The sequence below is a fragment of the Vigna unguiculata genome, chromosome 5 (genome assembly GCF_004118075.2).
Source record: "Vigna unguiculata cultivar IT97K-499-35 chromosome 5, ASM411807v1, whole genome shotgun sequence".
Lineage (NCBI taxonomy): Eukaryota > Viridiplantae > Streptophyta > Magnoliopsida > Fabales > Fabaceae > Vigna > Vigna unguiculata.
This window is the reverse complement of record NC_040283.1, coordinates 8755729-8779231: the sequence shown is the minus strand read 5'-3', so window position 1 is coordinate 8779231 and position 23503 is coordinate 8755729. Positions and strand designations below refer to the sequence as shown.

Here is a 23503-nt window from a genome sequence, read left to right as displayed (position 1 = left end):
TTAACAAAAATATGTTAGTATTATGGTGTTTGATTTAGTCCCACATCGCTTAGAATAGTGAGATGAAGTTCTCTATTTTACTATATAAGAGACTCTATGTAAAGCTTTAAAATACATCAGAAATGCAAATACTTCCTAGTGTAGTCGTGGACGTAGACATACACATTGTACGCCGAACCACGTTAAATTCTCGGTGTCTATTTTTCTCTCCTTTATTCTTTCCTTTATTGCCTTGTTCCTAACAATTGGTATCAAGAGTCATTTTTCTTAGTATGCTCTGTGGTTGCAGCATTGTCTAATCTTCCACATCAGAAAAGATTTGGTTTCTATTTTTCTTCTTGGGGATCTCAGTTTAGAGAAGTAGTGGGAGCTTTGGTCAAAAGCCGCAGCAAGAGCTTTGGTCAAAGGCAGCAGGAGCTTGTCAAAAGCAGCAGGAGCTTTCGTCAAAGCAGCAAGAGCAATGGCATTGGAATAAGGGAAGGTGAGGATTGAGAAGTTTGATGGCAGTGACTTCGGGTTCTGGAAGATGCAGATAGAGGACTACCTGTATCAAAAGAAGTTGTATCTACCCTTAACAGGGCAGAAGCCAACCGACATGGAGCAGGCAGAATAGGATTTGTTAGATCGGCAGACACTCGGTGTGATCCAATTGACATTAGCCAAGAATGTTGCGTTCAACATCATGAACGAGAACACAACCGTAGATTTGATGAAGGCATTGTCAAATATGTATGAGAAGCCATCTGCAGCCAATAAAGTGTATTTGATTCGCAAGCTAGTCAACCTAAAAATGGGTGAAGGTAACTCGATTACTAATTCATATTAGTGAATTCAATACAATTATTGCGCAGTTGACATCAGTGCAGATAACATTTGATGATGAGGTGAAAGCATTAATTTTATTATCATCTCTTCCGGAAAGTTAGAGTGCAATTGTTACTGCAGTTAGTAATTCTGCAAGTAATAGTAAGTTGAAGCTTGATAACATCCGTGACTTGATCTTAAGCGAAGATGTTCGCAGGAAAAGTTCAGGGGAATCTTCCAGTTCTAGTTCTGGTTCAGCATTGAGTACTGAAACTAGAGGAAGAAGTAGCCAGAAAGGTCGTAATCAAGGCCGAGGCAGATCAAAGTCTAGAGAGAAATCAAAACCAAAATTCCGGAATGATATCACTTGTTGGAATTGTCAGAAAAGGGGTCATTTTACAAATCAATGTAAGGCTCCAAGGAAGAACAACAACAGGCAAGATAGTGATCAATCAGCAAATGCAGCAACTGATGAAATTGAAGATGCACTATTATGTAGTCTAGATAGTTCTATTGACTCATGGATTATGGACTCAGGTGCGTCATTTCATATTACACCTTCCTTAGAATTATTATCTAACTATGTTCCAGGAAAGTTTGGGAAGGTCTACCTTGTATATGGAAAATCTCTTGATATTATAGGAAGAGGTGATATCAATATCAGAACCTCTAATGGAAGTGTGTGGACTTTGAACAATGTCAGACATATTCCTGCCTTAAAGAGAAACTTAATATCTATAAGGCAGTTGGATGATGAAGGTCATTACACCACCTTTGGAGATGGACATTGGAAAGTAGTGAAAGGTAATCTTGTTGTTGCTCGTGGAAAGAAGCGAGGATCTCTTTACATGATTGCAGATGAGGATATGATATCAATTGCAGAAGTTGGCAACAGTTCCTCTTTGTGGCATCAGAGGCTTGGACATATGAGTGAGAAAGGAATGAAGCTCATGGTCTCAAAAGGTAAAATACCTAACTTGAAGCATGTTGACGTTGGACCTTGCGAACATTGTATCTTTCGAAAGTAGAAAAAGGTTAGCTTCTCCAAAACAAGTAAGTCGTCTAAAGTTGAAAGACTAGCACTAGTGCATACAGATGTTTGGGGGCCAGCTCCAGTGAAATCTCTTAGAGGTTCACAGTATTACGTAACCTTCATTGATGACTCTACAAGAAAGATATGGGTTTATTTTCTTAAAAATAAATCTTATGTGTTTTCTGTGTTTAAAAGGTGGAAACAGGAGGTTGAGACTCAAACAGGTTTAAAGATTAAATGTTTGAAGTCTGATAATGGTGGAGAATATGACAGTAATCAATTCAAGGAGTTTTGTTCAGAGAATGGGATCAGAATGATCAAGACCGTTCCAGGAACACTAGAACAAAACGGTGTGGCAGAAAGAATAAACAGAACCTTGAATGAGAGAGCAAGATGTATGAGAATCCAGTCAGGATTACCCAAGGTATTTTGGGCAGATGCAATAAGCACAACAGCCTATCTCATAAACAGAGGACCATCAGTTCCTTTAGGCTATCAATTACCTGAAGAAGTATGGTCTGGAAATGAGGTAAACCTTTCACATCTGAAAGTTTTTTGGTTGTGCTTCATATATTTTGTTGAACTCTAATAGTAGAGATAAATTGGACCCTAAGGCAAAGCGATGCTATTTCATTGGCTATGGATCTGACATGTATGGCTACAGGTTTTGGGATGACCAAAACAAGAAAATTATCAGAAGTAGAAATGTTACTTTTAATGAAAACATGTTCTATAAGGACAGAACTGTAGAATTTGGAAATAAAAAGCCAGAGTAGGTATCATTAGAAGAAATTTCAGAAAGTGATGTAGCCAACAGAAGGCAGAATACATAAGTAGAGCCTAAGTCAGAGCCCGAGTCAGAGTTTGGGTCAGAACCTGAACAGATAGTAGAGTCAGTAACTCCTGAATTACCGACTAAAAGGTCTAGCAGAACAATTGTAGCACCACAAAGGTACTCCCCTTCATTGCATTACTTGTTGTTGATTGATGCTGGTGAGCCAGAGCATTTTGCTGAGGCTACGCAGGGAGGTGAATCTATTAAGTGGGAGCTAGCAATGGAAGATGAGATAAAGTCTCTTCAGAAGAATAAGACATGGTCTTTAACCAAGCTTCCAGAAGGAAAGAAGGTTTTGCAAAACAGGTGGGTCTATCGGTTAAAAGAATAACCAAATGGCAGCAAACGATATAAGGCCAGACTCGTAGTGAAATGGTTCCAACAGAGACAAGGAATTGATTTCACAGAATTTTCTCTCCTATTGTCAAGATGACTACCATCAGAGTTATCTTGAGTATAGTAGCTGCAGAAAATCTTCATCTGGAGCAGTTAGATGTGAAAACTGCATTCCTACATGGAGATCTTGAGGAAGAAATCTTTATGGCACAACCAAAAGGTTTTGAAGTACAAGGCAAAGAGAATCATGTATGCGAGCTTCATAAAAGTTTGTATGGGTTGAAACAAACACCGCGACAATGGTATAAGAAGTTTAATGAGTTTATGAGAAACTCAGGATTTCACATATGTGAAGAAGATCATTGTTGTTACGTCAAGAAATATGTTGATAGTTATATCATTCTTGTCTTGTATGTTGATGACATGTTGATTGCTGGTGCTAATATGGCAGAAATTGACATGTTGAAGAAACAATTGTTAGAAAATTTTGAAATGAAGGATCTTGGTCCAGCCAAGCAAATTCTTGGTATGAGAATTTCCAGGGATAGATATAAAGGTATTCTAAATTTATCTCAGGAAAAATATATAGAAAAATTGCTTAGCAGGTTTAATGTTGGAAATGCTAAAACTAGGAATACACCTTTGGGAACTCACTTAAAGTTCTCAAAAAGGCAATCTTCTCAGACAGAGGAAGAAGAAAATCACATGTCTAAAGTGCCATATGCATCTGCAGTAGGGAGCTTGATGTATGCTATGGTTTGCACCAGACCTGATATAGCACATGCAGTGGGAGTTGTGAGCAGGTTTCTATCCAATCCCGGAAATGAGCATTGAGAAGGCGTGAAGTGGATATTGAGATATTTGAAGGGCATTTCAAAGATGCATTTGTCCTTTAAAAGAAGTAATCTCACTATGCAGATTTGGGAGGTGATTTGGATGGTAGAAAGAGCACAACAGGTTATATTTTTACGTTGGGTGGCACAGCTATCAGTTGCAAGTCCAAACTTCAAGGAAGAGTCTCCCTTTCAACCACTGAAGCTGAATATATAGCTATCTCATAAGCAGCAAAAGAGATGATATGGTTGAAGAATCTTCTAAAAGAATTAGGAAAAGGGCAAGATGAACCTTCATTGTTCAGTGATAGTCAAAGTGCCATTTGTCTTGCTTAAAATCAAATTCTTCACTCCAGATGCAAACACATTGAATTGAAGTATCATTTTATCATAAACTTGATAAATGATGGAGATTTGATTTTGTTGAAGATTCCAGGTGCAGAGAATCCAGCTGATATGTTGACCAAGACTGTCACAACAACTAAGTTGAGGCTTTGCATTGCCTCAACTGGCCTTCGAGAAAATTGATGATGAAGGCACTACACTAGGTGGTAATGTAAATCAAACCCCAAGTGGGAAAATTGTTAGTATTATGGTGCTTGATTTAGTCTCACATCGCTTAGAATAATGAGATGAGGTTCTCTATTTTACTATATAAGAGACTTTATGTAAAACTTTAAAATACACCAGAAATACAAATACTTCCTAGTGTAGTCGTGGATGTAGACATACACATTGTACGCCGAACCACGTTAAATTCTCTGTGTCTATTTTTCTTTTCTTTATTCTTTTCTTTATTGCCTTGTTCCTAACAAAATATAATTTGTTTGTGAAATAAAACTTTATCAAATATCATCTCTCTTTCTTTTAAAACTACTTAAAACATCCATAACTCAGAAAGTGTCACGTGTACGAACTTTTCCTTCTCTCGACTCCATTATCATCTTCTTTCCAAACCTAGGTATATGGACTTCCTTTCTTCAACATTTGACCATTTATAAATTGAAGAAGTTGTACCTTCTCTTCCATGTTAGATTTCACCTCCTCTATCCCTTCCCTTACAGTCTTATCTTTACAATTAGAAATTATATAAAGCCTAAGGAACCTACTACACAGTGGTTCAACCCCTACCAATTTATCTTTCCAAAAATTGACTTCCTTCTGTTCTGGTACCTTCCAACCCAAGATCTTATCAAACCATGTATCCACCTCGGTCTGCATGCTTTACACAAATCTTTCCACCATCATGAGTCTTTCTTAGATGTGTTATTTTAGCTTAAGTTTCTCCAAAACTCATATTTTGACTCTAACAACCTCCCTCATTAAAAATAATTAAATCTTTCAACCTAACCTTGCAATTTTATAAAAACATTCATAGCCAACAATCTTAATTCCATATAACATAAGTGATATATGATATATCATAACAATGCCTAGATTTCTAATATGTAATTATACAATAATACAGTGGTATGACTTGGTAGGTTAAAATTATTCTTATGGTTCTTATGAATTTTATTCGTAAATATCTTCACGCATAATCTAGTAAAAAAGCTGTAATTAGTTATCCATGAAGTGATTCAGGAATAAGTTATCATCGGTTAAAATCTGAATAAGTTATCCATGAATAAATTATTTTATATAGATTATCTAGCATATTCAAAGAATAATTCCTAAATTATTCACGTATCAACACCAATTTGAAATTGTTGATATGACCAATTTTAGGATGGATTTTATTTTTGTCAGTATTACTTGCAATTTTTTCCGTTTACACTCATGATTTTTTTTTTTTACCTACAAAATCTTGTCGTTGTTTTTTTATTACTAGAGATAAGGTCAAAAAGATATTACTTTTAATCAGCAATATATATATATATATATATATGAGAGAGTACTTGAGGATGTCCAACCAATATATAAAATTATGTATAATATTTTTCAAATATATTATTCCTATAATATAAGATAATACAGTATATTTGCAATCCAAATACTATATTTTATACAAGTAAGAAAACATACCAAATAAAATCATCTACACGAGGACTCACTTGAAATTTATTTCCTCACTCTTGCTAAGATTTTCTTATACAATATATTATTTACTCGATTACTGAATCAATAAATTAATTTATAAATTAGAGTATAATATAGCCACTATTCACATGTCAATACCTTGTAATTGTTAGACATATGACTATATAAGTTTTTTTTTTCAACAGTATTCAATTACCTACCCATGATTTTTTTTTACCTACAAAATTTTGTGATTGGTTTTGTTATTACAAGAGATAAGGTAAAAAAAAAACTTGTCCAAATCTATTATAAGGCAACTTTGCTATCATTGATAGAATAAAAGATAATAGAAATAGTCGTAGACAACATAATACAACAGACATCTATAAAATACATTATAGAGAGGACTTGAATTCTTAAAGGATACATTTATTTTAGTCGCCTGAATCAAGCAAGCAATAAAGTCGTTGAAATCATTTTTGTGGCAGTACTGCTACCTTGTCCACTGTCGTTGGACTCATTAGAACAATCCATGTCTTTGACAATCATAAACAGTGCCACTATGAATGCGTTGTCCACGTTCGGATACACCAAGACATTGAACCCACCATTATTCTCCATCTACATTACAGAGAAAAAAACATGCATATATTATTATTATTATTAGCCTAATATTTTTAATTTTTTCTGCTTATAAAAAACATGCATCTAACATAAGTGTAATCAGTCATACTTTGGCTATAACGGTAGGAGATTCACCGGCATAAACAGTGCACGAGTGTTTATTTCCATAAATGATCATTCTAAAGTCACTTTTCTTTTCATCTTTGTTCCCTGCCAGGAACACGTTTAATTTAGTAATCCCATGGATCGTCGACGATTTCTTCACTTCCTTCACCGAGAATAGCAAATCAGATGAATCATTGCTTCCACCCTTCAGAACTTTGAATAGCTCACGCAAGCTCATAATCTGCATCATAGAAATTAAGAATAAGAACAACATGGTTAGTTAAGGGGTGTAGGAATTATTAAAAGTAATTAACTTGAGAATGATTATAGTTAGATGCATGAGGAACCAAACCTTGTTGTAGAAAGTGACGATGGGTTTCTTTGAATCATCATATAAGACATGACGGTCGTGAAGTGTGAAAAAGGTGTCATCAATATAGAAGAGACGATCATCCTTCTCACCGTAAGCAATTCCTTTCTCAGTATTAATTTGTATACTGACAGATTTAGGAACACAGTACAAAGGATTAATCACTGAGATTTTGTCTGCCATTAATGGAACCAAAGTGTTCTCATGTCATGTATTTGTTGTATATCGTAACATATATATAGGGGAACACAGTTGAAGTTTTCATTTGCAAATACAATAGTATTATATATATATATATATATATATATATATATATATATATATATATATATATATATATATATATATATATATATATATATAAAATTAGTAAAATGATACTCACTTTCATTTAGTTGTATAGTTTGATACCCGCTTTTAAAAAAGTATTAATTGAGTCTCAACTATCGGAAAAATGTCTCAATTATGTCATTTTTAGCAAAAAATTATTAACACGATATTGATATTTAAAATGACTTACAAAATTAAGTATTGATATTTATATTAAAATTTAAGTGTAAAAAGGGATCTGTTGAGACAATTTTCAAAGGTTGAGATTCGATTGACATATTTTTAAAAGCGAATACCAAAATGACACATTTAAATTAGAGTGGATACCATCTTATTAATTAAATGACACACACACACACACACATATATATATATATATATATATATATATATATATATATATATATATATATATATATATATGAAATTTTGTTGTCTCTGCGTGTATGTATACAAGACTAAGTCAAGATTTTGGAAGCATTACTGAATAAGTTATTGAATAAAAGTGGTCTTAAAAAGACTGAACAATCAAATATGCACTGCCGCAATAATTAAGTATGCATGTGGATAGAATAAAATAGATGGTTTAAACTGAAATTCTATCAAAATTAAGGTTAGACTTAGTATGTGCATTTTAAAAAATAAAATATATTTGTCAACTTGTTGGATAAGATATTCTAATTTTGACATGAATAATTAATTTAATTATTTTTAGTAAACCTTAAAAAAAAACTGAAGTTAGCATGATATATACATGAATATAAAATTAAATATGAATAAAATTATTGTACGAAAAGTAGAGTACACCAATTGAATGTATACACATTCTAAAGTGGAACTAAAATACGTTTAAACGATTTAAATAATTTAGACACCGTACTTTATGTTATTTAAAGTATTTAGTCATACAGACTAATTTTAGTCAGTATGTATTAAACAATTTGAAACGTTTTCCTTGGGTTGTATTAAGATTTCAAAGTTTCTTGATTTTTCAATCTTATAAATAATTTATTCTTGCAGATAAATATATAACTTTGACTATAAGTTTCTAATTTTTTTTTTTAAATTTCTAAAATTTTAAATAATAATCAACTAAAAATTTAGTCACTCGTGAAAAGTTGTCTACCGATTTTATTTTACTTTTTAAATTTTTTGCATCGTTCGTTCAAGTTTAAAAAATTCACTAGCGTTAATGACATATCTTTTACCTTCCAACCAACCCAAGATCTTATCCAACTATGTATCCACCTCAGCGCTTCGACATGCTTTAAATGGATTTTATTTGTAAAAATCCTCATGCATAATTTTGATTTTATTAGTAAAAATCCTCATGCATAATTTAGCCAAAAAAAACTATAATTAATTATCCATAAAGTGATTCAGGAATAAATTATCATTAGTTGACATCCGAATAAGTTATCCATGAATAAATTTGTAAGAATTTTATCATAAAAAAATTATTTTACGTAGGTTATCTTGCGTATTCAAAGAATAATTCCTAAATTATTCACATATCAACACCAATCCGCGGTAATTGTTGATACGAAAAATTTTAGGATAGATTTTTTTGTCAACAAAATATTCCTTGCAATTTTTTTCATTTACATTCGTGATTTTTTTTTCTTCTATCAGTGCTCTAACCCAATTATATACAATATTTTTCAAACATTTGTGATTTAAATACTCCTTTCTCATACAAGATAAGAAAATATACAAAATAATTAAACAATCATCTGTACGAGGAGTCACTTGAAATTTATTTCCTCACTCTTCTTAAGATTTTCTTATACAATATATTTATTTACTCGATTGGAAGCGATAAAATTGCTGAAGTCATTTCTATGCCGGCACTAAGAGAATCTTGTGTACTAGTATCAGAACATTTGATATCCTTAACAATCATAAGTAGTGCCACTATGAATATTAAAATAAGTAAGTCAAAGTTGGGATTGACCGAAGACTAAATAGAAACAGTTATGAATATTTAAATAAGTCAGAATATTCATCAACCAAAATGATAGGAAAAGATAGGTTTTCCTTTAAATTATTTAAAATATACTTATATTTTAAACGATTGAAAGCTTTTCCTTGGTTGTATTGAAATTTCAAACAGTTTGTTAATTTTTCAATCTTATAATTTGGTCTCGTAGATAAATATATAACTTTGCCTATAATTTGTCTGATTTTTTTTAATTTATAAAATTTTAAACACCAATCAAATAATGACAAAAAATTTAGCCACTCATGAAGATTAAAATAGTTAGTTAATCCTTATATTCTAAACAGTTTTTTACAATTCAAAGTACATATTATTTGTTCATTTTAAATAAATTATCTTAAATCATTTAATTATAAATTATAAACCTAAACAAGATTTTATTTTTGTGGATGCAAAACTAAATCGTATACTTAAACTCATAAAACTAATTTAATTTTGAAATTTTTTTCTTCCAAATTTTTCATAACCATAAACATCAATTTAATTAAAACATCCATGTATCGTCTGTGTTTGATTTTTCAAAATTATAGTAATCATACAGAAGACCAACTTTGATGTGATACATTCATCCATTTCTTAAAGAAGTGATCCATCGAAGAGAAATTTTCACCACACAACCTACAAACCAAAACTGTTGATGTATTTCGTTTCCTTCTTCGAAAGTACAAGGAAGAAGATGAAGTAATTAGAAAAGTTGGCAAAATTTGTTGAAATGTCTACCGCGTTTATTTGCAGAATCAAAATTCACTTTTGCGACATAAAAAAAAGGGGAGGGTGCGGCCTAAACAAACTTAAGTTGATCGTCCCTGGCCAAGACATATATTTGAACCATTTAAATACATATATTTATTTTTTATTAAATCATTTAAAAAATAGGAAACAACTTCTAAAAATATCAAACAAGCAATTTTGGAGGAGGTATAACATTGAAATGAAAACAAATGAGAATGAAATATGAGTTGGAAGAGGCAATATTGTTTGAATGGAAAAAAACACAAGTAATATCACTAATTAAGGAAAGGGATGGTAATTGGATATGGGATGGTGAAAATGATGACAATTACACACTTCAAGATGCGTTTAAGAAGTTGTTTGGTCAAAGTAGAAGAGAATAAAAGAAGTTGTATGATAAAAGAAGTCTAGATTCTCTATTGGTTTTTTTGGTAATGTCTTTTACTGAGCATTAAAAAAATATTGTGTTGATATTTTAAATATCTTTTTAATATATTTTAAAACGTCAAAATTAGTATTAATCAGTGTATTATGAAAGCACAGTAGAGAAACAGTAAAAAAAATCCAACAGAAAATCCAAATTCAATACAAGTAGGAGGAAAGAAACCACAATTTTGACTGAATTATGGGCAATAAATGCAATAAATGTATTACCATCAACCTAATATTTTTAACATGGAGGGTTATGCTAAATAAAATACTCACTAAAGATCAATTAAATCGTAGGGACTCTAGGTTGGAAAATGAATTGTGTTATGTGTTGGGAGAGAGAGGAAACAACCAACCATTTTTTTTATACATAATAGTGACTAAAGAATGACATATTTATGATTTTTGGGTACGAGTTAGTAACATTATAACTAGATAAGAATAAATTTTAATCACTTTTACTTAAATAAAAAAAGAAACAACATATTTGTAAGGGAATGTGGATAGCTATCACATGGGAGTATATGGAATCAAATAAATAACATTATGTTCCGAAATACAAAGATAAATAAAGAAGAAATCATATATATATATATATATATATATATATATATATATATATATATATATATATATATATATATTTCAAGTTAGAATTTTAATAAATGAAATTAATTAGCCCCTTACATGAAAATGAAAAAAATTCCGGCACCCACAATCTTCCAATTCAACCAAATAATTTTTCAAAACTTCAACCTACACGACTTGACTATCATAATTTATATTAAGTAATATAATTATGATAATAAAAAACCTATTATTACTGAAAATTACTAAACAATTTACACTTGTTTTTGAAATGTATTGTATTTGTTAGTGCACTGTCGATTTACTTATGCATTATTGGTATGTGATTAATTTTCTTATTTCCAGGGCTTACCCACCTTTCTATCACTGTATTTTATGTTTTACAAGTTGATAAGAGAATCAATTTAAAAAGATGAATCCTTTTTAATTTGTTATTAATCTAGACCATGATGCATTTTAAATTAAGGGTTTCTATCGTGTCACACCCCTAGATAGTTTAACTACTACATAAAATGCATATTGAATTAAAATATTAATAAAAAAAAACAAACTTCATGAATTAACCCCTCTTTGTTTTTAACGTAGAGTATAAAATGGTTAAGTTTCTTTTCAATGTATTTTGTAGAACGTCCTTAGGCTAAAGTGGTGGGGGGTGTGCTTGTGTCATTGGTCTGTCCTATCTCAAGGTAATGTTCAAATTAAATTATTGTTTTTGTTAGTTGTGTTTTGGTAATTAATCTTAAAAAATCACATGTAGTCAATAAATCTTAAGCTTTAAATTGTGATGATGCACTCTTCTATTTATTGGCTTAAATTGAAACTGTGTGCTTGACAAGGGATTTGGAATCGTAGTTCAAAATGTAGGTATGGTCAATGAAATTGCATTCTTATTTCAATTTTAGCTATCAACAACTACAATTAAATTATATTAGTAGTTTACTACATATGAAAGAGAAAGAATGAAAATAGAAAGAATCATTTTGTGTCTAATTTTTTATCTTTTTTTAGAAAAAAAAGAAAGAAAACATGAAAGAGTGGGGATGAATATTGTGAAAAACTTATACAACAATGAAGAAGAAGATAAAAATTATTTCAATAAATTTTGTTATTTTTTATTATATTTAATTTTATATTTTATTATTTATTAATATTAAATATTATACTTTAAAAAAATAAAAATTCATCTAATATAATTTTCATTTATATTATATACTACATATATTAAAAAAAAAAATTGGGAGCCCATGACCCCATAAACCTCAACAAAGATCCGTCCTGGTTCCAACTAATGCTGTTTTGGGTCTCTTCACGTAATAATAATAATGCTATCATAAAAGCTATTCACATATTATTTACGATAAACTATATTCTTAATTTATTTATTTCTTCGTACATATCAGTTTATGGATGATTTAAAAACACACCGACAAGCGATTAAAAATATAGAAAATTTTTAAATAATAATCAATTTTAGTAAATAAAAATATGTTTAAAGATTAATTTAAAAATCAATTTTTTTATTAGAGATTAATTTAAACATTAATTTATTTATTAACTAAAATTTTGATAGTTAATGTTAGTGACCAATTCATAATAAAATTTATTTTAATTATCAATATAAAATCCAATTATAATTTTTTGAAACTATTCTAATTACTAATTATTTTTAGTTTATAAATTAATGATACTAATTATTTTTTATCACTAAAATTATTTATTATTAAAAAAAAATTCTTCAGACAAGGTACTGATACCTAAAAGTCCTACTTATCCAAATGAATTATGTAAATGTCGTGTAAATATTTGGTATGTTTGGATAGAGTATTTTAATGAACCAATTTTTTTTTTAAGAATTTAGATTTTTTTTGTAATGTTTGGATAGAGAAATTAAAAACCATTTAAAATGTAAGTATTTTTTTAAAGTATTTGAATTAGCTAAATTATTAGAAATTCAAATACCTTCAAAATAGCAGGAATTTGAAATTCTTCTCACTCAACTCCACATTCTAGACTCTTTGGTAGAGTTGTCAATTTGGCCAAGTCCATAGACAAGCTCGACAAGTCATACCAGCTGGTTGGGCTCGAAGACCTTGACGGACCAGACTGGCTTGACGAACAAACGATCGGGTGGGCCCGACGACCCAAACAAGTCAAGTGTGCCCAACAACCCACTCGGGCTAGGCAGGCCCAAAGACCCATACGTATCAGGTTGGACAAACGACACAAACAGGTTGAGCGAGTGCGATGACCCAAATAGGTTGGGCAGGCCCGACAACCTAGTGGGGCCAAGTTGGGCCGAGCTAAGTTGACGAAGTTGACGGATACGGTCGACCCCGTATGGACCGTCTGACTCGTCAGGCATGTCTGGATCTTCGAGCCAGTCCAAACTATCTGGGTTTTTTGGTCGGCCCGGTCCATCTCGTTTGTCGAGCCCATTTCCAAATTTATAATAAACTCAAAACATAATTAGGCCTATAATAAATATTGTTAAAATGAAATTTTATCTCACAAAAAATTTGATTGTATTATCTAAACAAGTAAGTAAAATGTAAGGTATTTTAATTTTTTTATCCAAACAAGTTATTTAAAAAATGAAGAGAATTTAATTGCAAACGATTCAAATACAATACATTTTAATTTTTCAACATAGTTAAAATGCTTCGTCCAACCATAAGTTAAGAAAATAAATGATTATCCATTCAAGTGCATTTAAAACTAGGTTGATTATTAGGTCATTAGCTACGTAACTTGTATCTACATTGAAGCAACTGTATTAATTAGTGTTCTATGTTGGCCTAAAAGTCCACACTCTCTTTTCCTGGAAGTTATGAAAGTTTATGTGGGCTAATGAAACCAACGCTAGCTTCAACTTGATCCCGAATAAAAATGTAACTTAATTAATTGGCAAACCCACTCAAATAATATAAATAAAATTATTTATTAATCATAGTATTGATCTGTCATTGCTGGTTTATATTTTTAATAGTAACATCGGAATAGTCCAAGATTATTTATATTTTAAAAAATAGTATTCATAATAACATTGATCTAACAGACGTTTATTTATATTTTAAAAAAAATAAAAATGAAAGGTGCGCCTGCTTAGCAAAAGCTTATTTAAATTTAAAAGAATTGAAGAAAATATCGGTGTAGTATTCGCTTGTTTATTTTAAAATAAAGGGTTAAGTATGTTTTTATTCCCCGAACTTTGACTCAAAATTGAAATTTGTCTCTGTCTGAAACTTCGATACATTTTACTTCCTAAACTTTAGAAATGAATGAATATAGTCCTTTTAACCCAATTATGTTAATTTTTTTTTGACGTGTCGAACGCTTTTCATATTAGTATTGGAGTTTTTTACATTATTTGGCACATTCTTTGTTCAATATCTACTGAGAAATATGTTCGACACTTCAAAAAAAGTTAACGTAATTGAGTTAAAAGGACTATATTCATTCATTTTTAAAGTTTAGGGACCAAAATATATTGAAGTTTCGGACAGGGACGAATTCCAATTTTGGATCAAAGTTCAGGAACTAAAAACATACTTAACCCTAAAATAAATAAATAAAATTATAGATAACGCAAGAGATGTCAAAATGAGTTTTAACCCCTGAGCCAACCCGGCTCACCACGGGTTCGAGCCGGATTGGGTTGAGACAAATTCAATTTTTTCAAAAGTGGTTTGAACTCAATCCGGCTCACTTAACCCACGGGTTAAACGGGTTCGAGTCGGGTTGAAGGTGCATTAACCCACTTAACCCACCAACATTTTTTTATAATTTTTTTAATTTTTTTTTAATTTTTTTTAATAATTATTTATTACTCCTATTATATATATTCACAATTAATTTTATATTTTTAAATGCTAGAATGTTGTTCAGTAATATTTGAATATTTTGAATGTTTAATTAATTTGATTGCCAGGTACTTTAATATTTAACTATAATCTTTATAATAAATTACTCAATCAACTATCTTATAAATAATTTTTTCTAAATTAGTATGACAAAAATGTATATTTTTTTATTTAAATATTTGAATACTAAAAAAAAAAATTTATGTGGGTTAGTGAGTCAACTCACTTAACCCACCAATCCGTGGTGGGTTGAGTCAGGTTACAAAATTTCAGGCTCACCATAAAGTGAGCTGGATTGGATTCACTCATTTTCAACCCGGCTCGTGGTGAGCCAATCCGTATGAGCGGGTTGACTCACTTTGTCTAGATAACACCTATAAAACCAATGTTTTCTTCTACTAGTAATATATTTATTAACGATTTACTAACAACATATACGAAAATAGATACTCAATAAAATTTGTAATCCATCCCACTTAAAATTTTGAGACATCTCCATTCTATTGATTTTTCTCTCATTTTACATCTCAACAACTACTCATTTAGCTAACATATTCTACTACATTTATTGATCTACGAAAATGTCACTTATAAAATATATCAACTATCCTTCCAAATTTGCTAAAATATCACTCTAAAAATACTTATTTTTATTTTTATTATTATTATTATTATTATTATTATTATTATTATCTACTAATAATAAAATAATAAATTTTGAAATTAAGAATAAAGAAAAAATAATATATATATATATATATATATATATATATATATATATATATATATATATATAATTAGACAAAAGTTTGAAATATTTATCGCTGTTAATATAAAAATATAGCAGTGTATTAAAAAATAGTAATAATTGAAATTAGATTTACAAATAAAAAAATGTATTAAAACATTTATAATATTTCAAACCTGGTGTGGGCAAAATTTAGGATAAATATGAACCAATTAACATTGGTTTTATATCATGATTTTAATTTGTTTTGGGTTGATATTTGAGATTTTATTAATCCCAACTAATTAGCTTTTAAAAAACCGTAGCTGAATAGAGATTTGTATTATAATTATAATGCTTCGACTAAATGGCGCCACGGGAAATTGGTCAAAAATAAAAATAAAAATAGCTAGTTTTAACTAAACCACATAAGGTTGCTAATGATACTTCTGATCTCAAGATCAAGTTGGTATATATTATGAATCCATTTTTTTTGGCTGAAGCTTTTGGAACAATTAGTAATGTGATATGATGTGCTAGTTTGATTGTCTTTCAATTTTTTATTCAAATTGCAATAATCCCTTGTGTAATAAATTAAATGACTATGTTATCATTATGTCTTTGCTATGATTTGTTTTGTCATCATGTTATGCTATTCTTGTTATTTTATGCATTCAGGACCTGAGATTGGTTAGGTTCCTAGGTTCTCAATATATATGTCTTGCATCTCAACATTATTTGTTTAAACTTTTATGAAGTTATTGATTTCCTTAATTGTTGCCTATTTCGGCTAATGAACACTTTCAAGCCAGAAAAGCTTCGGAGTTAACACTCTTACATAATTTAAAATGGCCATGAAATTCAGCTAGAATTACAACATGTCAAATTGTTTGACATAAATATGAACAATTCTATTTTCTTTTAAACTTTTTTAATTAAAGTTTAGTAAACATTACATAAGATACTATATGATGTAGATAGAGTTGTCAACTTAATTATAGTCCTAACCCACTCTTGAAACAAATCTCTTTTAGAGGTCCCATTTGGAAGGTCAAAAATAAAGTTCTAGCTCCTAAATCTCCCTCTCAAGTGATTAGGATCCGGGTTAAGCCAAAATTTAACCTAATTCAATCAAGTTTGTCCCATCCAAAATTTGGTCGAATAAGTTCAAGTCAATCTCAATCAAAATTCGGGTAAGTCATCTTGATCTACAAGACTTTTTGAATTTTTTTACCCTGTTTAGACTTTTTAACGAAAGACCTTTTGGTTATGTAAACTTTTTGGGCCTATCTTAAGTGAGCTAAAGTCAAGTCCTGTGGACCAGGCCTAATTGTTATCTATGTAGATTTATTTCAATCAACTAAGAGAGAAGTCCACGTAAAGATTTAAGACCCTTCAATCACACTTGAGAATATTTTGTTTGTTTCAATGAAAATAATTCCAGTTTGTACATATATCATGAAACCGTGTATGACTTTATTCGAAGACCTAAGCATGCACATCGTAAAGAGTAAGTTCAGATATGACATGCTTTAATATATATATATATATATATATATATATATATATATATATATATAAAGAATAATCGGCGAGTAAAGTTATTCACATATAAACTCTTAGGGTAATTGTTGATATGAATAACTTTATGATAAGTTTTTCCTACCCATGAGTTTTTATTTTTTTTTAAATACAAAATTGTGTCGTTGGTTTTGTTATCACAAGATATATCGTTAAAGAAAAAAAAAACCTCGGCCACACATGTCGGATCTATTATAAAGTCTCAATAACCAATGGCAGAGTTAAGTGTTTGTGAGGGGACATTGGCCCTCTCGATTTTTATTTTTCATATATAAAATAAATATGTAAATAAAAATAATTTTAGTATATTTTATTTGTTTGGTATCCTTAAAAGTGGTTGTACACCTATTTTTGCAACCCAAACAATTTTCTTGAATCTGCCATTGTCAATAACTTTGCTATCATCATTGATGTAATAAAGGATAATAGAAATAGTGGTATACAATACAAGAGAAGTAGATTTTCGAAATTTTTTTCCTCGCTTTTCCTTTGATTTTCTTATACAAATACAATACATTTATTTAGTTGCCTAATGCAACCGATAACACTGATGAAATCAATTTTATGCCAGGAGCAATTTCAGTACCAACTTTCACGTCCTTAACAATCATAAGTAGTGCCACTATGAATGCGTAGTCCACATTGGGATTCACCAACACATTGAACCCACCATTATTCTCCATCTACATTACAGAGAAAAACATGCATGTTAATTATTAAGTAAGAATAAATCTCAACTTACTTAATTATTTAAACTTTACTACTTATGAAAAACAAAATTACTAACACAAATAAAAGTATATACTAATTCAGTAGTCATACCTTGGCTAGAATATTAGGAGATTCACCGGCATAAACTGTGCAAGAGTTTTTACTTCCACAAATGATGACTCTAAAGTCACTTTTCTTTTTGTCTTGGTTGTTTGGGAGGAACACGTTTAATTTAGTAATCCCAGGTGAAATCGATTTATTGATTTTCTTCACAGAAAATAGCAATTGAGATAAATCGGTGCTTTCACCCTTGAAAACTTTGCATCGCTCATGCAACGTCACAGCCTGCATAATGGAAATTAATTAAGAATAAGAAATAATGAAATAAGTAATAAAATTGAGTATGAGTATACATTAGAAAGCAAACCTTTTTGTAGAAAGTGACGATGGGTTTTTGTGTATCATCATATAAGACACGACGGTTATGAAGTGTGAAAAAAGTATCGTCCACATAAAAGAGACGATCACCATTTTCACTGTAAGTCACTCCTTTCTCAGTATTAATCTGTAGAGTGATAGAGTAAGGAGCACAGTAGAAAGGGTTGATCACTGAAACTTTATCTGCCATTGGAGACACGTAAGGTGTTTGATGGAAGTACAGTGTCTTCATTTATGTGTTGTATATGGCAATTTATAGACTAACTATTTGAGTTTACCGATACTAATACCAATTGCAAGTCTATGGTCAAATACACGCGTCAGATACATACACACACGACTAAGTCATGATTTTGGCAGCACTCTTGAATAAAAAGTGGTCACACTTAAGTATGCATGGCCACTTTCGGACCTTAACAGTACAGGAAGGGTCTTGATTCCTCAATTTTTTTTATATTTATATAAAATATAATTTAAAATATTTTCTTAAAATTTTAATGTATTTTTAATATATTTTATATGTTTGGCACTCCGCAACATGCATGTGGTGAGAACAAAATAAAGGATTTAAATTGAAATTCCATCAAAATTAAAGTTAGATTTAATATGTGCATTTTATCAAATCAGCAATAATTACTCAATGAATGTAGCGATATGAAATTAAATTAAATAAAATTATTACAAAAAAAGAACCAAGCACATCAATAAATACATATTAAAAACTTTAAATAATTTAAACAATTTAATTTCTATTCTTTAATTATTTTAAAATATTTACTCGTAGGGACTACAATGAAGTTTTGGTACGTAGTATGTTGAGAAAAACGAGGAGAACACGGAGAAGACTTGACCTTAAGAGGTTATTGGCTTTGTCATCTACTCTTGTTCCAACTATTGCTACTTTCAGTCTCTCCACGATAATAATTCGGAGGTTTTAGATAAGACGTTAATAATTTGTTTGGATAGGATTGGAGGTGAAAAGGGAAAGAAAAAGAAAGTAAATAGTAAAATTATTTGGATGGTTATATTAAGACGATATAATATAGATAATATTTTTCATTATCTAATTGTTTGTGTGATCTACTATAATGTAGTTTTAAATACAAAGTCTTAAACAGTAATAATAATATGTGGTATGAGAGAAAATGACAATAAATAAGGAAAAAGAAACCTCGGTGCATGTTGGTCCAGTAGTGAAAGGTATTAAATGACTGAGTCCCACGTACATGGTATCGAATTTCTGGAATGTTCGTGTTTAACTGTGAAGTTAGCCAGAGTCTTCTTCTACTTGCAGCGGTAATTCAGTAACTATCATAGTTCAGCCGTGAAGTTTTGACTAAGTCGTATGGTATGTTTAAGTTAACGCGTGTATCCATGGATACCATACGTTACGTACTGCAATGTTCTTTACCTAGCTTCTGCAAAAACATAATCATAACCTAGAACTCTTCTTCCTCCCTCTCCAATGGAAAATCCATTCCCAGTTATCAACCTTTACTATTGTGCTCCTCACACTATCAATCTTCAAATTAACACTGATAAAGGTGCCACTTACGACGGAAATGGTCGCCGTCGTTTTTATATCAAATCTCCCCGTTTAACCCTTCACGACCGTTGTCTTTTGTGTGATGATGCCGGAAATCCCATCCTCACTCTATATTGGAAGGTTTGGCTACTCTAACCTATATTCTTATACTCATTCATCTCCTTCATCATCAATTCTGTTTCCATTTTATCTTTAACACTAATTAAATCATGTTTCTCCTGTTAATTAGTTTATCTTTTGCTTTGCTCAACAAAGGGCTTCATAGTTTATCGTTACATTAACCCCTCTATTTGAATAACAATTTAATCCATCGTTTCCCTTGTTGATTAAGCCTGTTTACTCTCTTCCATTGTTGTACTGTGTTTAAGACTATCACAAACATCTATCCCCTTCCTTAAAACTCATATTCTAAAATTTATGTCTTAAAAGTTCCGTTTACAGTTTAGCCCGTGGTTCCTCAATCCCTAAGACATAAGATCATTGTGGTAAAACGTTTTAACGACTAAAATACAGCAACACTCCAAAAAAAGACCTCACATGAGTTAATAAGCTAGCTCCACAACATATATAACTCTTATGACCTCAACTTTAAAAGCAGAAAAGGAAGATATTTAGGAGGAAAAACTTGCGTCAGAGAGCACTCACTCACGAGGTAATAAATTGATAATTGAAGAGTGGAAGAAAAGTCAATCTTATTCATGGTATAGGAATCCACTTAGGATAATATATATATATATATATATATATATATATATATATATATATATATATATAAAATAGATCCAAGGTAATAAAACTAGATCGACACAGATTTACAATATCATGACTAAAAATAAGGTAATGTATGGAAATCAATTTGCCTACTTGTATGTTAATTATTTCCGGTTTAAAAAATATGGATCTATATAGTGCTGCTCTAAGAGGTTTTGTGTAAATATTAACCAATTGTTAAGCCAAAGAGGTAGAAGATGAACAAGGCCTTGGTTGAGCTTCTCTCGAACGATGTGACATTCCAATTCAATATGTTTTGTACGTTCATGAAAGTTAGAATTGTGAGCAATGTAAATAACAAATCGATTGTCACAAAAGAGAGTGATAGGAGAAGGTTGAACAACATGCAAGTCATGCTAGATAAAAGGCCATTGTATTTCACATACTATTGGTACAAGTGCTCAATACTTGGCTTCACATAGAATCTTCTTATAATAGTTTGTTTCTTAGATCGCCATGAGATTAAGGAAAAATCAATGTATAGGCAATACTTAATAATTGATTTTCTAGAGTCAATGCAATCGGTCCAATAAGAGTCAATATATGCTATGAGTTTCATCGTATTTGATGATGAATAGAAAAGGTCACATCCAAGTGAACTTTTGATATAGCGAAGGATTCTGTGAGCAAGCTATTTGATGTTGGTTTGTGGGAGCTGTTAAGAACTGACTAAAGTTGATTTACCATAAAAGTTGTGTTTGGCCTTGTAGTGGTAAGATAAATGTATCTTCCTATCAATCTTCTCTAAGAGATGATATCAGATAATAGATTGCCAATAGTAACTCCTAACTTGCTTGAGTGATCCATAGGTGTTGCAACTGCCTTACAACAAAGAAGATCAATATCTGATAATAGTTTTAGGACATATTTGCGTATGTTAATTACTATATCTTTGGAAGACCTTGTGATTTCTAAACTGGAGAACAACTTGGCTTCTCCAAGATCCTTAATCCGAAATTGGACATTAAGATATTTCTTAACATTGATGATCTCAACATATATATTTTTTTTATATAATTACTTTATGCTTTATGTTGCGAAAAGATGAGAGATTCAAACTCTTTAATTTTCAACTTTTAGACTAAGATTCAATCTGCTATTCTATGAGATATGAGATTATATATATATATATAACTTCTAACTTGAAGTTTTAAAAAAATAGATTTATAAAATAAAATCTTTATATATTATTATTTTTTTATTCAATGTAAAAAGGAATGACAATAGATTCCGAACAAAAGTCAATACTGTATTATTGAAATATATGAAGTTAGTTTCTTTTTATATTTCATGGGAAGTTGCCGTTTTCTTATTATTCGTAACCTTAATTTTACGCATGGTTTCATAGTTTTTTCAGTTCCTCTCAGAGCTGATTGCATAATTAGATCGTACTGTGTTGATGCATCAATTCCCTCTCAAACCCTATTCACGCATCATCTTCTAACAAATTCGTCTGAGTTACTGAATTATGATCGAATGTTGTTATATAGATCATGACAATGCACCGACGATGCCAAGTTTTCAGGGGTGAAAGCAATGATTCCTCCGAATTGCTCTTTTCGGTGAAAAAATCAGAATTGCTTCAGAGTGGAGTGATGAGATTAGATGTCTTCCTCGCAAACAACAAAAAAGAAAGTGAGTGTGACTTTAGAGTAAACGTTGTGAGTGGCAAAAGAACATGCCATGTTTATGCAGGTGAATCTCCCACAGTTGTTGCCTCGGTATGTGCTGTGTTACGTCTTCTGCACACCAATTTAATTGTCTCCACTCCTCTACATAAATGTTTTTTAACGACAAAAATTAGATTCAATTTATTTTCAAAATTTTGAATTAATTTAGTTATTTAGAGAAATGCATGAATTTAGTGTTTTGAACAAAACATCGTTAAGTTTACTTTACATTTTAAATGTGTTTCTTAATTAATATTAAAATAGAGATATGTCAAACGGTATAAACAACTTAAATAATGTGTTTGAAACATCAAATAAATTTAACAAAATTTGATTAAAAAGACTAAATTATACATTTCTAAAATTCATTGACTAAATTTGGACAAAATTTCAAAAAGAACGGATAGGGAATCAAAAATATATTATATTTAACTGATATATTTATAATAAAGTTGGAGAGTTTCTCAAGATATCAGATATAGAATTTTTTTTATTTTTTATTTTTGTGTTGGTGAAGCTTTCAAGCAACATAGAAACAGTGTTTCTGTATGAGGTTAATTACACAGTAATATATAGTTTGTGTTTTTGTCTTAAATGTAGATGGAGAATAATGGTGGCTTCAATGTCTTCGTGTATCGCAACGTGGACTATGCATTCATAGTGGCACTACTTATGATCGTTAAAGACATCAGATTCTTCTACGATGAAGCGCGGAAATTTGCAACAGGAGTGACGCCAGTGGCATTGGGCATTATGATGAGCTAAAGGAATTCCCAAATAATTTTACTCCGATTGTGGAAACAAATTAAAAGTAAGTAAAGATTGGTTTGATTCAAGTTTGAATGTAGAAAACATTGGGTTTGGTTTTCGACCATTTTCATGTGTATTTCCGAAGTGTATGAAATTATGTTTAACTGCTTTTATGTTTTATAAGTAGGATCGTGAAATTACAAGTTTGAGAATATATAATAGTTTGTACTGGTTTAAGAAATTATTCTTCAGCGATTTTATAGGTGCAGGAAGCAGTACCCTTTTCTTTTATCTGAAACGAGCCTGTCCCGGCCCAATTGTAAGTCCCGGCCCAACCAATAACCATGTTCTTATTTCTCTCATAACTTTTATAGCGAGCATTTAAGTGTGAGCCATGAAGATCTCACTTCAC

At 30.6% G+C, this 23503-nt stretch overlaps 3 protein-coding genes across 3 annotated transcripts; 1 reads left to right on the top strand and 2 right to left on the bottom strand.

The window, feature by feature from the left end:
- Nucleotides 1-6177: 6177 nt before the first annotated feature.
- LOC114182926 (protein LURP-one-related 15-like) lies at nt 6178-7159 on the bottom strand. The gene is made up of 3 exons (XM_028069732.1): nt 6942-7159; nt 6594-6830; nt 6178-6481 (listed from the first exon to the last, which is right to left on the bottom strand). The coding sequence occupies exons 1-3, from the start codon at nt 7140-7142 to the stop codon at nt 6308-6310; spliced, it is 612 nt and encodes a 203-aa protein (XP_027925533.1). The 5' UTR covers nt 7143-7159; the 3' UTR covers nt 6178-6307.
- Nucleotides 7160-17581: 10422 nt separating this feature from the next.
- On the bottom strand, nt 17582-18592 carry LOC114186283 (protein LURP-one-related 15-like). The gene is made up of 3 exons (XM_028074340.1): nt 18344-18592; nt 18028-18261; nt 17582-17888 (listed from the first exon to the last, which is right to left on the bottom strand). The coding sequence occupies exons 1-3, from the start codon at nt 18584-18586 to the stop codon at nt 17727-17729; spliced, it is 639 nt and encodes a 212-aa protein (XP_027930141.1). The 5' UTR covers nt 18587-18592; the 3' UTR covers nt 17582-17726.
- A 1139-nt stretch (nt 18593-19731) lies between these two features.
- Nucleotides 19732-23503, top strand: LOC114184629 (protein LURP-one-related 15-like). Its single transcript, XM_028071947.1, has 3 exons — nt 19732-20020; nt 22162-22392; nt 22942-23503. The coding sequence occupies exons 1-3, from the start codon at nt 19820-19822 to the stop codon at nt 23104-23106; spliced, it is 597 nt and encodes a 198-aa protein (XP_027927748.1). The 5' UTR covers nt 19732-19819; the 3' UTR covers nt 23107-23503.

Excerpts from the sequence above, each read along its gene's own strand:
- LOC114186283 (XM_028074340.1), bottom strand. The coding sequence starts at position 18,586 with ATGAAGACACTGTACTTCCATCAAACACCTTACGTGTCTCCAATGGCA. Across the intron at positions 18,262-18,343 it reads TCGTCACTTTCTACAAAAAG|GCTGTGACGTTGCATGAGCG; the intron begins GTTTGCTTTCTA and ends TCCATTATGCAG. Across the intron at positions 17,889-18,027 it reads CTCCTAATATTCTAGCCAAG|ATGGAGAATAATGGTGGGTT; the intron begins GTATGACTACTG and ends TCTGTAATGTAG.
- LOC114182926 (XM_028069732.1), bottom strand. The coding sequence starts at position 7,142 with ATGGCAGACAAAATCTCAGTGATTAATCCTTTGTACTGTGTTCCTAAA. Across the intron at positions 6,831-6,941 it reads TCGTCACTTTCTACAACAAG|ATTATGAGCTTGCGTGAGCT; the intron begins GTTTGGTTCCTC and ends TCTATGATGCAG. Across the intron at positions 6,482-6,593 it reads CTCCTACCGTTATAGCCAAA|ATGGAGAATAATGGTGGGTT; the intron begins GTATGACTGATT and ends TCTGTAATGTAG.
- LOC114184629 (XM_028071947.1), top strand. The coding sequence starts at position 19,820 with ATGGAAAATCCATTCCCAGTTATCAACCTTTACTATTGTGCTCCTCAC. Across the intron at positions 20,021-22,161 it reads TCCTCACTCTATATTGGAAG|ATCATGACAATGCACCGACG; the intron begins GTTTGGCTACTC and ends GTTGTTATATAG. Across the intron at positions 22,393-22,941 it reads CTCCCACAGTTGTTGCCTCG|ATGGAGAATAATGGTGGCTT; the intron begins GTATGTGCTGTG and ends TCTTAAATGTAG.